Source organism: Cyclopterus lumpus, chromosome 11 (assembly GCF_009769545.1).
Source record: "Cyclopterus lumpus isolate fCycLum1 chromosome 11, fCycLum1.pri, whole genome shotgun sequence".
NCBI lineage: Eukaryota > Metazoa > Chordata > Actinopteri > Perciformes > Cyclopteridae > Cyclopterus > Cyclopterus lumpus.
Genome location: NC_046976.1, coordinates 10,985,529 through 11,003,395, shown reverse-complemented (window position 1 = coordinate 11,003,395; position 17,867 = coordinate 10,985,529). Strand labels below are relative to the sequence as shown.

Genomic DNA, 17,867 nt, shown 5'->3' with positions numbered 1-17,867 from the left:
TGTCGAAGTGTCCTTGAGCAAGACACTGAACCCCCAGGTGCTTCCCGGGCCCACTGCTCCTTAATAACTAAGGATGGGTCAAATGCAGAGAAGAATTTCCCCACTGTGAGATTAATAAAAGTGTATATGATATATATATATATATATATATATATATATATATATATATATTTATTTTTTTTGTCTAAACTAGCCAAGTGTCAGGACAGAATGATAATGTCTTAAGCTGTGAGAAGAACATTAGTTTACTCTTGTTGTTGGATAAAACCTGCAGCAAATTGCACGTAAAACTATTATGAACACAGGAACCAGTCATAATAATGAATCTCACAAACTCATTTTAAAGAATACTCAAGTTTATTATAAAGAAACAAATCAAATGTTTAAAAAAAATAATAAGTCGTGGCGGAGCTGGTTGTGACTGATAATAAACTTCAAACACACATCCTGAGGTTGTTCTGTGACAAGCTGAAGCTCTTGAAATTAGAGACTCCTAACCCACTGTTGAACAGCACCCATCCATTTCCAAGGTAGGACACACACACACACACACACACACAAACACACACAGACACACACTCTACTGAATTTCTCCCATGTAGAGCCTTTTGTCACTGGCGCCAGACAATACTATGTAGACAAGAGAAAAATATTATTGTTAGTCATGTTTTGTAACTACTGGCAGCCTCAGGTGAACTAAGCAGTCAAGTCAAATGAACACATAGAAAATAAAGTGTACGGTGGCAAGACCACATGATTTATTATTCATATTATTAAATGATCTTCCCTCCAGATAGCCCGTCTCCCTACTCAAGGTAACAAGTCTTCAAGTATCTGGAGTCCATTCTTGTCACATGAGTGCAACCAGAGACTTAAGCAGTAGTTTGACTCACCTATAGGCTCCTCTGGGTGAAAGGCCACTTCATTGACAGAACCGGCGTGGCCCGGCAGCTTGTAGAGGATTCTACGTGATGTGGTGTCCCAGATATACACAAACCTATGAACGCAGACAAGCAAACAGCGAGAATGACTCCTGATGCGAGATGCACAAAGCAGAGACTAAAGGATTACAACAAGTTATGCTGTCTTTGGTTGATTAATATAGAAGCTGAAAGGGGTCAATTGCAAAGAGAACATTACATCTTTCTTGCAACTTAAGATGGATCCACAAAGTGTATGCATGTATATATTTAAAAGTATGATATTTTGTAGACCAGAAATGTATACATTCTTCCTATACACAAATTCTAAATATTTGTTTATGCTTTATTTTTCTTAAAACAAAAAGCCATAGAAGAAGACAATAGAATGTTAACATCCATATATACATATACATATATATATATACACATACATACATACATATATACATATATATATATATATACATATATATATATATATATATATATATATATATATATATATATATATATATATATATATATATATATATATATATATACACACATGCATACATATACACATGCACACACACACACACTTGCTTGTCTCTCACCTGTCGGCTGAGCCGGCAGCTATCTTACTGCCGTCAGTAGACCAGGAGCACCTCAGCAGATTCTGAAAGACAGGAACAGATGTTAGAAACTGCATTCGCAACCGTTCCTAAACGTGAGCTGCTGTCACGGTAATAAGATGCACTTTTATGTCTTGGACTGGACAACAGAGAGTGACGGGAGAGGCAGAAGAGGTTGATCAGAGATGTCAGGCAACAGTGGTCGACAGCGTGCGTAAACACCGCCAAGCAGCACTGCAGCGGTTCGTCACAGTTCACGGGAGGAAAGCACCAGGTGCTGTTTATTGTAAGTGAAAGATTTTTTGAAAACGACAACAAACAAACTCTGCTAGGAGGTGAAAACCATATGCCCCTTCCAGTATTTTCCCAAATATATACAATCCTTCATCCTTGATGGTATCAACAGTGGAGAGACATGATGTAAATGTTACCTTCTCAAAGTTGTGAACGTTGCCCTGGAAAATCTTCACGCATCTCTCCTTGGGTGCAAACGGTCGGACATCCCAAATACGCACTACACAGAGAAACACAAAAGCCCAAAAAAGGATTCAGCCACAGAAGCTTCAGTGTTGCGAGCTGAGAAAAGGCATTATGTATCCTGTAAATATACAAACAAACATCCTACCAGTGTTGTCCATGGAGTTTGAGAGAAGGTATGACCCCTCAGAGCTCAGACTGAGTCCAGTTACTGAGTCCCCATGGCCGTGCATATTGTATATCAGCTTATTCTGCCTCAGGTCCCACACCTGCACCAAAAAAATAAAACAGCTGTTGACAGGGTTAAATACAACAGGACATGCAGTCTATATGCTTATATGTAGAGAACAACATGTAGAACCAGTTGTAATTTTTTTTTAAATTTTATTCTGACCGCACATGAACACACCAACTATAAAATCCCACAGGCGCTGCAGGATTTGGAGGCGACGAAGTAATGAAACACAAAAGTAATTCTCGCCTTCAATAGAAGTGTGAGCATTGAGCAAACCGTTGTTCCTGCCGTTACCACAGTGGTTAATATCCGCAGACTTTCTTGTAATCTGTAACAAAAGCTACCGGCACAGTTGGACTGTTTGTAATGACCTAATTTGTAATCTTATAGGAAACAACATCTGTGGTCATGACTGTGGTACTTTGTGTATGCGTGTCAGCTATATCCAGAAAAACAACAGTGTATTCAGACTTTATGACTTCTCAGCTGGGCTTACTAGTTGGGTACATAGGCTCCTGATATATTCCCATCTAAACCACAGATATTTAAGACTGCCAATGGATGAAAAGTAATAGCTTTGTAAATTCTTGCACCATGCAGGCCATGCCATCTTGGAAATGCGTTGATGTCTCTACAACCAAATACATTTCCATGACTTCCTCACAGTGGATAGAAGGCTTTCCATGTTGAGTATTCTCCAGGTGAACTGGACAATAAAATTAAAATGTTGAGATATCGTCAATAGCAGTCACAGAACAACTCAATGTTGAGGTGTTCTGCAAAAGCAAATTACTATTGTCAATATTTTGTGTGAAATGACCGTAAGAGATTAGCGTTGATTTGGGGTTATATTGCTTTTCCTAAATTTGACCTACATCCACATGTATTGATGCAATTTGAATCTCTCAAATCTGATCAGGATATTGTTTAAATCCTTCCGAGTGAAAGTTATTTTCCAGGACGTTATTGTTTTCAGTGTAATTCTCAGGTTCTCTGTTCATGCTGGAGCCCAGTACCTTGATGTCGTTGTCGATGCCTCCCGACAGGATCTGATCACTGGTGTCATTAAACGTTGCGGCTAGCACCTGGTAGGTATTCTGGAAAGTGTGGATCGCCCCTTTCTTACGAATGTCCCACAGCTACAACAATGACAAACGCATATAGAACAATAAACAGGCGTGTGATCACACCAACAAAACTCCACTGGAGTATTTGAGATATACATTTTTGACAACAACAATAATCCTTTTCTAGAGTAGTCTATTATTGAGACCAGTGAGTGAGTTAAATCTAACAAATATTGGAAGTCAATAAACTAGGATCGGAATTAAAATTAAATATCTCCACAGACCAGTTTATTTACACTTATTTGCAGCTGGAAGTCTCACCTTGACTGTCCCGTCATCGCTGCCGGTGCAGACGAGCTGGGGCCCTCGGCGAGCGGGGTAGCAGGTGTTAACGAAGGAGGTGTGGCCCTTCAGACGCTTGATCCTCTCGCCTGTTTCACTATCCCACACACCTATAGTCTTGTCTGTGCTCGCCGAAAACAGCATGCTGAAATACACAGCAGGAAAACAGTCGGTCAACCCTTTATTCACACATTTATCAACCTACACGATTAACACAAATTAAGAAGCATGTCTCTTGGCCGTAATCTCAGCCAGCTAGTTAACCTGAACATTGATTAGAGAAACTGGATTTAAGAGTCACATTTGCTTGGTAGCTTGCTTTGAACCAATATGAGTGATGAATAGCCGATACCATTACAGACTTATTCACCAAAACAACACAAGTACAACTTAAAAGTTTGGACTCATACTGGACCAAAGATACAAATTACAAATAATTAATTGTAATTAGTGAGATAATTAAACTAGATCACATCGTAGGTGTTCAAGACAGTATGAAGTAGACACCATCACATTAATATCAAAAAAAATTCCCTACCTACTCAGACTCAAGTTATTTATTCACCCACAATGTCTCAAGTTATGCTATTCATTTAGTTAACAATGCTTTATTTTTTTCTTATGTTCATTTTTCTTCATACCTGCCATCTGTGTTGTAGTGGAGCTCCATCACTGCTCCACTGTGGCCCTTCAGAGTGGCATAATTGTCACAATCCCCGTATACATTCCACATTACTGCAGCAAAAAAACAGTGCACGGGTTATTTACAGTATCTGCGAGTATTAATACATTTTACAAAGTGTGTGTAAACTGCATGAATGTCTTTCATTTTTAATATCTTACATATGAGCCTGTCAAATCCTGAGGAGGCCAGCGTGGCTCCATTGGGGTGAAACTTGCAGCAGTAAACCTCGCCCTCGTGGCCAGACATCAGCATAATTGGAGCCTGCAGGCTCGAGCTCCGTGGGGGACCCTGTGGGAGACAGAGTGAAGGTCAAATATAGTGGCTGTCTGACTCTGGGGTTAGGGTTGGATGAATTGATATATAGTCAGCTGTAGAACCACAACAATAAGTACTTCTTACAGCATTAGATCCTAATGGCCCAATATTAGTTTACCAAGGTATCAGCATGTGTGAAACAATAAGTAACAATACAGAAATGCCAGATATGTCTGAGGTTATTCACCAAACAGTATGCTATTTTTTTGGCTATTAATTATCACCATCAGCCACAAAGATCCAGAAATGGCTGGACTATGTTGAGTATCAATAGTTAATCGGAATATCTAATAAGGTGATATAGATATAGATATATATATATATATCTATATATATTAATAATATTAAGAGATCAAACAAGGCAAACTGACATTTTAAATAATTGCAGCTATCTGACATGGAGCATAGAGAAAATGTGTAAAGTAAATGTTGAAGCCACAGCCTCCAAATAACCATAACCCTTAATCAGAAATTCTCCAGAGTAAAGAAAGTTCAATTAATTGCAAGAGTATTCAATTAGACTGAATTAGTTTTAGCGAGGTGTAACGTTAGCTAAAGTGTTAGCTAAAGTGTGTAAATTACAATAACGAGACACATCATTAGTGTGTCACACAATCTTTTTCCTCCACTGCAAAGGTGTTAAAGAAATTCCTTAGGGAATGTTAATATGATTCGAGAAATAATGTTAACGATATCTAAATATTTAAGACTTCCCTAGTCCTAGCTGAACTGAACATGGCGGAATGTTAGAAAGACACTTTACAGGATTTCCTGCCTTAAGTTAATGTAAATATCGCGTAAAGCAAGCAACACACTCCCGTATGTGCACCTGAAGAACATGCTGGGTAACTGTGTGGTAATTATTGCGGGTCTGTGTGTTTTGATCGCCTCTAGCAAGTTGCTGCTCGTACTTCTCTCGTCACCGGGTTGCAGTAGCGTTACCCTACGTACCATCGCCACGAGTTGCTGCGACTGCGCCGCCGCCACCAGCTCCGTCCGGGGCCGCTTCACGGCGGTCGGAACCACCGCCATGTCCGCCGCTCTCTTCTTGGGTTCAATCATCCTGATTTAGGCAACACAAATCAGGAAACGCGTTGAATTTAATGGTAGAATTTATTTTAAAAAAGGAATGGACGTCTTTCATGGACGGACGTCGAGCAACGGAGTGCATGCGAAGAGCATAAATCTACTTCCGTTGGCTACGAGGAGTGTGATTGGTCGAGGCCGGAACTGACTGCGCTGATTGGTTTACATGGCTTGTTGTTGAACTGATCTGCACCGGATGTAAAACCAAAGCAACGCTGCTAATACGAAAGGTAACGTACTATTTCATTTTTATATTCATATTTGATCTTACTACATATATACTTACCGTTCTAAGATCAGTTATCATGCTGGCATGTATGCTTGATTGGTTGACCAGGTTAGCTAGCTCAAGACAACGCTTGAATCCGACGTTAGCTAGTTTAGCTTAGCTCGCTAACGTTAGCCCAACATGCTACTATTCACTTTAAGCTTCGCTGTTACAGCAGATAGGTGAAGTTAGCTCACACAAGTCTTTTCCCGAGGACCCGTTACACACAGCTCTCTAAATCTCATAGTACGCAACTATATTGTGTCCCTGAGAGAACTGAACAATATAGAAAGGAAACTAACGTTTCTCTGGAAGAGAGTGACTTTTTATATTATTTCTAATGCAACATTTTAAAGAGGGATTTAATTGTGTTAAACACTATAAAATGCGATTTTCTTAAACGTAACTTTAACTATGTCTGTGTGTGAGACACCTCTAAAATTGCCAGGTGTCCTCTATATCCACCCAGTTATCTTTATTTCAACAAATGCATTTACTTACACAACAAAAAACAATCACTCAAAAGACAATTAATAGACAAAATGCAACAAGAAAATTAGCTTGTTATATGTTTATGTTTATTTTTTGGGGGGGGTTCTGGCAACTATCAATAGGAGTAAATCCTAATTTGTTTTGAAGGGGGTTAGCAATTAATTAATACTACAGGTTATACAGTTAAATCAGAAGGAATGTACTAAATAAATATTGTAATATAAAATAAGTTAGAGACTTTTCTTATAAACCTGTTTAAAGATTGTATCCTGTCAAAATGTAAACTGTTCAAAAATTTCAATTTGACACTGATGTTATGTATGTTTTCTGTAACTCTCGCCCCCAAACACTTTTTAGATTAATCTACAGGATTACCTAAAAAAACAACCCTGAATCTAAAAAAAAAAGAAGGGTCTCTTCTATTTTTATGATACTGCAAATGATAAAATATGTAAATCTTCTAGATCCACTCATTGATACCTGTGGTCTACTTCTGCTGAGACTATGTCTGACAGTGATGGCCAAGGACAAGAGCCGGCTGGACTGGAAGGTCTGCCACCAATGCATAGCATTTCCAAGGGAGAGGTGGTGTCTGTGCAGACTTACGGAGCCTTCGTCCGACTGCCAGGATACAAGAAAGAAGGTTGGAAAAAGTTTATTTATTTTTACGTATTCCAAACATTTGCAAGGTCAGAGGGGACAAAAAAAATCATAAATGCAAATTCTGTCAAACGAATAACAATAATATGAAGAAATAGTGCTGTAAAAGAAGGCAGAAAACACCTCAAAATATAGAAAAGTAAGTAGCAGAGAGACAATAAGAACTAAAAAATAACAATATACAGTAACACGGGCAGTAAAACATAAAACTAAGAAAGAAAGATGCTAAATCAATACCGGCATCCACTGCCAGTTAGAGATGGGACTTTGGCCAGAGCCAAAAGCAAGTGCAGACTGAGTGCAAATGATTTAGGAACCAGAGTGCATAGTGCCTGTGTCAGTGTATGACAGCGCTGTCTCAGCTAGGTTCAGGACAAGAGACTTCTCTACATGATGCAACTAGTGTAAGGTTTCAACATTAAAACAGAATTCCTTCTCTGTTTGCAAGAAGAGCTTGGATGATTATCAGTTCTGTAAAGTAGCCAGCATCCCGCAATCTGTGAGCATGACGCAGCATATACCAAATATACAGTGCAAGTCCATATTTTTAATACATTTACTTATTTTTTTATATATTGGCACAGTCACCCAGTTGGAGTTTTGTGACTTCCTAACAAGTCCTAATAAGTTTGGAATGGTTTGACGGCCAGGGTTGTTAAGAAGTGGAACAGATTGATGAAGTGGAATGTAATCTATATGATCTATCATTACACGTGGGTTACTTTTTGGATAATGATGTCATGGCACAATTGTCCTTGACCTGCATGTCAAACTGAATACCACATGCTCATTTTCACCACTGGAGGGCAACCGTAGCCACATTTACCAGGTAGAAATCATCATCTGAGCAATGGTCTTTATATTCTGAGCAAATCATATATTGTTTTCTGTTGTTTAATGTCACAAATGCAGAGTTTTTAGATGAAAACAATTTCTTTAATTCAAGTTAGAACTGTCAAGGGAGTTCAGGATGGATTCAATTTGAAAACCCCCAAAATATTTGACTTTTGATGACATCAAGCTTATCTTTCATCAAACAAATACATATTTGCATGTCTTAATCCTTTTGACAACAATTTCTGCTTTAAAAAAAAAAAAGATTGATATTTACACTTTTTCTCTTACACATACAGGCTTGGTGCATGTGAGTGAGATGTCAGCCACACGCATTGAGAATGCCTCAGAAGTTGTCGATATGGGGGAACATGTGTGGATTAAAGTAATTGGGAGAGAGGTAACAACACACACACACACACACACACACCAAGCTGTGCCAGTGAAGTGAGCAGGATGACTGCAGCTCTGTTTCCTGTCTGTCAGATTCGCGACGACAAGGTCAAGTTGTCCTTCTCAATGAAAGCTGTCAATCAGGGATCTGGGCAGGACTTGGACCCAAACAATGTCATGGGAGAGTAAGTGCTTATGGATTTACTTTTGTGTGTGTGTGTTTGTGTGTGTGATTTTATTTTATGTGTGTGATTGCAGGCAGGATGCGAGGCGACGTAAGCAATTTAGAGATCACACAGGCAACAGGATCACACTGGAAGCTGTCCTCAACACTACATGCTCAAAGTGCGGCTGCAAGGGTACGACAATAGCACAAACTAAACAAAAGTCCTATCTCATAAGAACAAAATACACCCAGAGACTGCATTTGATTCCTACGAAATCTACTGCAAAATTAGCTTGAAATCCCTTTAACTCTTTTCAGGTCACTTTACAAAGGACTGTTTCTCTGCGCCGGGCTTGCAGTACGCTCTGTTACCTGAAGAGGATGAGGAAGCGCCACGGCAGCAACAGCAGCAGACCACCTCAGTTGCACCACAGCCAGAGTCAGGCAAAAAGAAGAAGAAAAAGAAGGTAAATACGTGACTGTTAATGTCTCGCTTTGCTATCACTTCCTTTTTTCCAGTCTCTTCTTGTGTCTGTTTCGGCTGAGTCATCTGAAGCAAAAACCCAGGTCTCCTCATGGCAACGCATGTCTTTTGTTGCTTACACAAGACGGCTCCATGACGGCTTCATTCAAAGTGTTGTCGAAAATGCCCAGTATGATTTTGTGCTGATATAATGAGCATAAATAAATGAATGATTGGGTTTTGAGGCATAGAAACTCTACTCTGCTTCCTACATATTCTGCTTATTCAAGTTTTTTTTTTTCTGCCACACAAAACAAATGTCGTCTTGTGTGTTTTCTCCAGGAGAAGAAAATGAAGAAAAAGAGGGAGAGGAAGGAGTATGAGAGCGGCAGCAGCAGCAGCAGCGAATGCAAAACCAAGAGGAGGCGCCATGAGCAAACTCACGACAAAGAGGACAAAAAGAAGAAGAAACATAAGAAACACAGATCACACAAACACAGCTGAGACAGCCACACAACTCAAACACACATTTTCAGTCACACAAACTGCAGCTATCAGACTGACGCAAAGGGGGAAGTGGGTAACAACAGACGGAGAGACAGACTTCAAGCTGTGAATCTTTTAATAATCTCTCCCCAGGACGGCTCATTATAAAGACCTTCATTCATTTGAGTGAAGGAAAGTTCATGTTATTGGAAGCACAGTCTTACTTACTGTCAAGTTTATAGAATCAAAATAAGTCAATAGGAAAAGTGCTGCAAAGACAACCATCTGATGACAAGCCCCACTTGTCCTAAAGTAACCTCTGGCTCCATCTCAGAGGGAGGAGCTTACACATCACATGTATCCGTTATGTCAGCAAGTGGATACCCCTCTTGAAATCCAGATATTGTTCACAGTTATCAGGTTTCATCAAACATTCATTAAGAAGACAATGAAACTGAATCTGGGGGGGGTGCTAACATTAAAATCCTTCCAATAATCCACATAGAGAAAGCTGCACACACACAGGAAGTAGTAGAGACAAACGGGACGGGTAATGCAGCACAAGTCAGCATGACAGGAAGCTCATGCTGTGATGATATCCTGAGGTTGTCTGCTGCTTATTGCCCGTTTGTGTGTACATCAAAATGTGTGTTTGTGTCCCTCACACACAACCTTCCTTCCTGCATGTCAACTGTTAACTCCATTAAAGGCGTTTTTTTATTTGTGGACATTAAAAAGGCCTCTTTGTTCTTGGACCTTGAACTTGTAATGTTGCATTTAAAGTTAGTACACGGGGGACCGAAACACACACACACACACAAAAACAAACATGAGAAATGTTCATGTTGGTTCTGGTCCACCCTGGGGGTCAAATAACGGTAACGTGTGCCAGAATAGGACTGAGCTGAGCTATTTGCACAACGGGGCATGTCCCATAGGGTCAAAGTTGACAGAGAAGCTTTTTTTCTTTCCTTTTAAAAGATTATACCCCTGACAAGTAAGACGAGATTAAGTGATGTTCAGGAATCAGCATCTTGTTTCTTTGGTGCTGTTTTGACCTGAAAGCTCTCACTTGGAGGATTGTGGGGAGATTGCTTCCAGCTGCAGTGACATGTCTCCAGTGCTTCTTACAATCTCCATTTGTTTACACCAGACAAATGTACAAGACTGCTTTATTAAGGCCAGTTACACATCAAACATGTTACTGAGCTTTCTTTTGTTCATTTTATAACATTAAAAGAAAACATTCTAGACAAGAGAATTCTCAACCTGGTTTATAAAATCACGACTTTTTAAATTGATAAAACTAATGTATGGTCATTTGAATGCTTCATCAGCAAATAATGACTTCACTTCATTGTCACCTGAATGTATTCATTTGTTTAACTTCCCCAGTGATCAATAAGAACACGTTAAACACGGAGCATCCTGCACACTTGCATAACGGGGAGAAGCTCAAAACTAAACTAAAACCTCATGACAACCATTTTCACTTCATCTAGTGATTGAAACGCGTTACTACAGCAATTATACACGCATTGGGCTTGAATACAGTCCACATAGAGATGCATAGGGGTCTGAAAAAAGCTTCTTAGATCGAATTTATGTTATATTTAATCAATTTGAGTTACCTGACAATATTTTGATAACCACATATACCCCAAATGGCAATTTGAAGATTCTGCCTTAATATCACTACTAAAACCTCTCCAACTTCACTTTATTAGCATCAGTCTGTGCACAGATTATGTGCAGATGTTGCTGCAAATGCCTGATTCCAAACGGATCTTCACTAAAAGAAACACTCTACAGTCCTTCTATAGCAACTCTGTGAGGCTGTGCTAAATGTTAATAGTAACATGCCACCAGGCTCACAATGGCAATATATGCCTGTGTTTACCCTGTTAGCATGCTAACATGTTCTAATGTCCCACCATCCTGGTTTGTTTTTAAAATAGGATTGTGTGACTATTTGTTTTTGATTACTTAAAAAAAAATATATATATATATATATATATATATCAACAGTTTTAACCCTTGAAATGGGCTCAAGGACCATTTCATAGTATTTATAGTTGGGAAGGCCTTCGTAAACCACGCCCCCTTTTCGCATTTGACGCGTCTATCGCGCCGCCCGACGCGAATTCGTCAAACGCGTCTGTACGTTGACTTTACATGGGATCCAGACGCCGCGTTTGGTGTGAACACAGCATGAGACATGGACCATCCTGGGCCCTTTCACCCTGCCTAGAGTTGGCCATCATGGGCCCTTTCACCCTGCCTAGAGTTGGCCATCATGGGCCCCTTTCACCCTGCCTAGAGTTGGCCATCATGGGCCCTTTCACCCTGCCTAGAGTTGGCCATCCTGGGCCCTTTCACCCTGCCTAGAGTTGGCCATCATGGGCCCCTTTCACCCTGCCTAGAGTTGGCCATCATGGGCCCTTTCACCCTGCCTAGAGTTGGCCATCATGGGCCCTTTCACCCTGCCTAGAGTTGGCCATCCTGGGCCCTTTCACCCTGCCTAGAGTTGGCCATCATGGGCCCCTTTCACCCTGCCTAGAGTTGGCCATCATGGGCCCCTTTCACCCTGCCTAGGGTTGGCCATCATGGGCCCTTTCACCCTGCCTAGAGTTGGCCATCCTGGGCCCTTTCACCCTGCCTAGAGTTGGCCATCATGGGCCCTTTCACCCTGCCTAGAGTTGGCCATCATGGGCCCCTTTCACCCTGCCTAGAGTTGGCCATCCTGGGCCCTTTCACCCTGCCTAGAGTTGGCCATCATGGCCCCTTTCACCCTGCCTAGAGTTGGCCATTCTGGGCCCTTTCACCCTGCCTAGAGTTGGCAGTCAGTCACTAACACATGATGACATCAATCTACTGTGGAAGGGGATGATCTAAATATAGAAACCGCACGCACACCAAATGTACAAGTACAGGATATCGCAGTACCTGCTCACCTACAAGCTCTGACTAAACTTTCCCCTCACCAAGCCAGGGCAAAGACATGATACACACTCAGGTGCTGAAGAGCTATAATTAACAGAGTCCCTCTAAAACCAGCTGGGGTGGAAACTCTGGACACATTATTTGGACATACTTGTACTGTGAATACTGAACTCTTTTTAGCCCCGTTGTTTTCTTTGGGACAGATGGCTCCGATTGGAAATGCAGCCTTTGGCTGAAGCTCCCTGACTGAACCTTTCATTACACTTTATTAATAAAACTATAGAATAAATGAGAATCGTGAGAAAGTTCCTTGGATATGTGCTAATTTTGATCCCAGTTGTAAACTTTCTGCACTCAATACTTCAAGAAAAAACAGACCCCCAAGCATTTCACATTGTTTTACAAGTTGGTTCAACAGTGTAGACACTTTTATTTAATTTTGTTCAGGCCTCAGTAGGCACACTTTTAAATTCAAACACTTTTCCAGGTTTAACATAGCCACCGTGCATAACACATAAAAAACAATGCTGGTCTGGATCTTTAGAGAACAAACCACAACAAAGAAAAGAGAGGTCACAGTCAGCAGTAAAAGTTAATACTGAGTTTACAGTATGAAAATGACATTGAGGGCAATCCGTAGTAGCCGTTCAAAGGGTTTGCTTGGCTGGGTTCAAGTGGTGTTAAGGAGTTTGGGGGTGCACGGCTTTAACTGATGCAAGTAGATGCTGGAGGGAGGTTTCAGGGTTGGGTTTCACTCTGCTTTCACGTAGTGACGTGTGGAAACGACATCCTCCATTGTAAGTGTCTGTGATAGAGAGAGAGACAGTTAATATAAAAAGGAAAAACACACATCTTGTACAATGTATTTTGTGAGAGCACTGACCAGTGTGAGGGCGTTGCCATCGACGCTCCTGACCAGACTGGTCTCTTTGCCGTCCCACTTCTGTGTGTGCACCAACTTCCCATCCTCTACTTTTACAAGGGACTGCAGAACGGCGACAAACAGAGAGAGCTTATTACATCCAAGTTCACACAATCATATTATCATGAATGGATGTTTGGAGCTAGTCTATGCTGCCGGCGATCGGCCCGCCCAGGTCTCCCGCCTGGCCCGCCGCCCGGTCTACATAGCACCCGACCCCGATAATTCACCCTGCGGGTGGTGGGTCCACAGGGTGACAGCTGCTCCATGTTGTTCTTTCGGGCTGAGCCCGACCGGGCCCCATGGGGCGAAAGCCCGGCCACAGACGCTCGCCGACGAGCTCCCCTCCTGGGTCTGGCTCCGGGAGGGTGCCCCGTTTCCCTGTTCCGGGCAAGGTGGCTACAATCCGTGGGCTGCTATTCATCAGGGTTTATTGAACCGCTCTTAGTCTGGCTCTCCCCCGAGACCTGTTTGCCTTGGGAGACCCTACCAGGGGCTGACGCCCCGGACAACATAGCTCCCAGGATCACTGAGCCACTCAAACTCCTCCACCACGTTAAGGTGGCGATTCATAGGAGGAGGGACCACTGGTAGGAGGCCCCGGGGAAGACCGAGGACACGCTGGAGGGATTATATCTCCCGGCTGGCCTTGGAACGCCTCGGGATCCCCCAGAATGAGCTGGAAAGTGCTGCGGGTGAGAGGGAAGCCTGGGTCGGCCTGCTGAACCTGCTGCCACCGCGACCCGACCCCGGATAAGCGGGTGATAATGGATGGATGGATGTTTGGTCCATTGAATGTAGCTATAAGTACATAAAGTTAAATTCATTGGCTAAATAAGAAGTATTTTTTGTTGTAGCTAATTTGAACTACTTTTTACAATTCAGCATTTGCAAAGAATGTACGTCAACACACACACACACACACACACACACACACTCACTCACTCACTCACTCACTCTTTGCACATGCTGAATTGTAAAAAGTAGTTCAAATTAGCTACAACAAAAAATACTTCTTATTTAGCTAATGAATTTAACTTTAGCTGAACAACAACCTCTGTGATCACACATAACAATATCAAGATAATGGTTAATTAAGCAGAAGTTTCATACTCAGAACTGACTCAGCTGACCCTAATCCTGAACTAATCACTTCTAAATGTAGCTTTGTAATTGTAAAAGGAAGACTTGTTTATTGAAATATAAACTCTTGAACCCGAGCATAGCTGGGTGCAGCTTGAAAAAAGCAACAGATAATGACACGTGAAACATGTAGTAACACATTCATCCTGGATATCCACATAATGCAGTAAGCTCATTATAACCATTTCAACTTAGAGAAAAACACAACTGTCGTAACCTCTAGTAATAGTCGATCCTCAGCCTTGATTGGGAACACACGATCACATCCGGTGGATAATTCGTTATACTGCATTTATCTTCATGGGTTCTGGGTTTTATTTACGTGAACTTGCATAGAAATCTGATCGATTGATATTTCAAAACAGTTGTAGTACAATGAAATGAATACCTATAGTGGCATGTAAATTAAATTAAACACATGTTAGTAGGCCTGCCTAAGAACATTCAAATGGCCAATTAGAAGATTCCCACCGCAACTCGCCACGACTAAAAGCCATCAAACTTGCCCACTTTTATTAAGCATGTGTGCACAGGTAGTGTTCACATATGGTTTGCAACTGTATCACTCCAATGGGATAATCACTCTATAAAGTGGGAAATTAATTAAATCTTTAATTTATGCTATGTTCCATATTGAACCTTACACATTCTGCAGAAATCTCACAAGTGTACCTTTGTTATGATACCAATATTAATTCAGATAGACCTGTAGTTTCTAATTTGTTTTGTAATTCATGTGAATAATGAAACCAATAGCTTATATAATAATTTACTTTTGATACTTATAAACAGCTAAATATCTTCTTCAGAGACATGCTGTTCTGCCCGTTTTAAGAGTTCTTCTGAAACAGACTGAGAAGTTTATTTGAATCAGAATGAGCCACAAAAAGGTGTTTCCAGTATGTGGCTGTATCTCCAACACGCAACGCATCATCTACTCTTTCTTTTTCTCTGCACAAATAGTTCAAACATGGCAGTCACTTTTAAAGTATTCTCTGATGGATCTGATAAACCAGTTAGTTCCCCTCTAGCCTCTAAATTAGAGTATGGTAGCTGAAAATTAGGTCTCATTTCATGGTTGTAAATTAGGACCAGTACATCTTCTCTGACCCATCTCCTCCCGTTCACCTTCAATTAGCAAAAGTTGACCTCTCACCTTAACTTTCCTATCGTCGGCGGTGGTCTCTTCAAACTCCTCATTGAGCTGAAGGAGAGCTCTGTGTTCTTCATGGTGCTCTGGGTTTTCAACCGTCACCACGTCACCCTCCACTGAGATGAGCGTGGTGGGCTTGGTCAGGTTTCCCACCTGACGTGTAGCAAAGCCCACACCTGTAAAAACACACAGGTAATATAATGTTTCTGGGACGTATATAATAGATGATATTGTTTCCTTGATGAATTAAACAAGACTCTCAGCTCTGTGAGGCTGTAGAGCTCAACCAATGAACAGATCAAACAAATAACACTATTTTGACATGCTGGTGCAGATAGATGAAATGTAAAAGGAATACAAAAGTTATTACAAAACATCTTGTTGGAAAAAAGGTTTGTTTGTTGCTATTTTAATGACAATCCATCAAATCATTTTCAGGAAGTCAAAGTGCTGCACAACCAATCATACATACATACATGTATATTACTAAAATAAACATGTTATATTAATATATATAAAGTAAATGTCTGAGAATATTAAGGGCCATATTTCTAAAACATTTTGCACACGTCCTTATGGACTCCTTCAGCAACACCCTCTCTAATCTCTATTTGTCTGCTGTCCAAACGTGGAGCATGTTCTTCAAACACTGCATGGTCCTGCCTGACCTGCCTGTCTGTACATGTGAACGAGTATAATTGCTTTTCTTTTACATTGGAGTAATAGTGACACACCCTTGTCGATGAAAGGGAGAGAAACTGCCTGACGATGCGGTTAATGTGTAAGAGCTTATTCAATTATTTAATTTTCTTAAATTTAATATATCCTGCTCTGCCATTTTATTTTATTTGAGTGTATTGTATATATTGTAACCATGTTGCTGCTGCTACAAAGAAATGTCCCCCTGGGGATGAATACAGTATATATCTAAAACAGCTACTTTCCCACAATCAATACAACAAAAGGTCACTGTGTGTGTGTGTGTGTGTGTGTGTGTGTGTGTGTTTGTGTGAGAGGGATATTTTGAAGCCCGTCTACATTCTCGTCCCATTAGCTCCTCTGCATTGGGACCATCTTAATATTCAACTCCTCCCATGGCCTCAAACAATGAACAGCCTTCAGCGAAGGTCACCCACATTATGCTCGAGTGTGTGAATGCGAGTTTGTGGCCACTCAGTTTCTCACTGGAGGGGTTTCTCCGATAAAAAAAAAAGAGCCCCTCCCTCCTCTCCAGCACTTAGACCATGCGGTCAACCACTCTCTTTTTTTCCTCCCCCTCTGGTTCCTCTTTCCACTCTTCATCCTCTTCTCCCTCTTTTTTTTAATTCTCCATATTGGTTCCTCCCTTATTCAATCCCTCCTCCCTTCATCTGCTTTAAAAGCATTAACAAATGCTTAAACAGGTCAAAAACAACACACCCTTAAAGCATTCATCTTTCCTCCGCCACATTTTCACATGTGCTCAAATGCAGCACCACTCATCTCCTGTTTCTCACACATGCCGCACAACTATCACGTGCACACATGTACACACGAAACACACTCTTACCCAGCTTCTTCATGTATTCATCAAATTTCACGCTATCCTTGAGGTCCCATTTGCCAACGAAAGCTTCCATGTCTGCAGCAGTTTTGGAGGTGTGAGTGCGAGACGAGGGTGTGTGTGAGGCGGCGAAGCGAGGGAGGGCAGAGAATGAGAGGAGAGGGAAGAGAGCACATTCAACACCACCAGCTGTCCTGCAATCCTACTGGCTGGATTTATACCGGCTGTTCGTGATGTCATCACGCTGAGCGCGGGGGGTGGGGGGGTGGAGACAAAGAGAGAAAGAGAGTGAGTGTGTCATATACTTGTTTTTGCAAATAATGAATGTGTGAATTATGTTTGTAACTGACTATGAAGTATCTGTTGTAGCTGCAGCAGAGTATAGTATATACAGGAATGTAGTATTTTCTCACATTATAAATGATAACTACTACATTGTAAATTTCGTACTACATGCCCCTGGCAACACTACTTATTTATGACCAAGCCAGCAGAGAAAATGTAAAAAAATGTCACATCTAAGGACGTGTAAAAGATGGCGGATCAGTGAGAGCTACAGCGCCACCGTAAAGAACATGCTTAAGAGAATAAAAGTGTAAAGATAGGGGGAAAAGGAGGAGGAGGAGGTGTTGATAAACAAGCCCCCACTAGAAAGAG

At 41.2% G+C, this 17,867-nt stretch overlaps 3 protein-coding genes across 4 annotated transcripts; 1 reads left to right on the top strand and 2 right to left on the bottom strand.

Annotated features, from left to right (window-relative positions):
- Positions 1–338: 338 nt before the first annotated feature.
- On the bottom strand, positions 339–5,863 carry snrnp40 (small nuclear ribonucleoprotein 40 (U5)). The gene is made up of 10 exons (XM_034545177.1): positions 5,610–5,863; positions 4,502–4,631; positions 4,300–4,393; positions 3,638–3,803; positions 3,266–3,388; positions 2,163–2,283; positions 1,969–2,051; positions 1,520–1,581; positions 894–997; positions 339–630 (listed from the first exon to the last, which is right to left on the bottom strand). Exons 1-10 carry the CDS (start codon positions 5,718–5,720, stop codon positions 581–583), a joined length of 1,044 nt encoding a protein of 347 aa, XP_034401068.1. The 5' UTR covers positions 5,721–5,863; the 3' UTR covers positions 339–580.
- On the top strand, positions 5,622–10,663 carry zcchc17 (zinc finger, CCHC domain containing 17). Of its 2 annotated transcripts, XM_034545178.1 has the most exons (7): positions 5,622–5,974; positions 6,969–7,147; positions 8,298–8,398; positions 8,485–8,576; positions 8,650–8,750; positions 8,876–9,024; positions 9,363–10,662. In XM_034545178.1, the coding sequence occupies exons 2-7, from the start codon at positions 7,009–7,011 to the stop codon at positions 9,522–9,524; spliced, it is 744 nt and encodes a 247-aa protein (XP_034401069.1). In that variant the 5' UTR covers positions 5,622–5,974; positions 6,969–7,008; the 3' UTR covers positions 9,525–10,662. The 2 variants fall into 2 exon arrangements, with proteins under 2 accessions (XP_034401069.1, XP_034401070.1); XM_034545179.1 differs by having other exon boundaries at positions 5,923–7,147; positions 9,363–10,663.
- Positions 10,664–12,842: 2,179 nt separating this feature from the next.
- fabp3 (fatty acid binding protein 3, muscle and heart) lies at positions 12,843–17,407 on the bottom strand. The gene is given in 6 exon segments (XM_034545940.1): positions 12,843–13,254; positions 13,333–13,434; positions 15,671–15,720; positions 15,723–15,759; positions 15,761–15,843; positions 17,217–17,407. Coding segments are annotated over 6 exon segments (396 nt in total). The 5' UTR covers positions 17,287–17,407; the 3' UTR covers positions 12,843–13,200.
- Between the last annotated feature and the right edge of the window lie 460 nt (positions 17,408–17,867).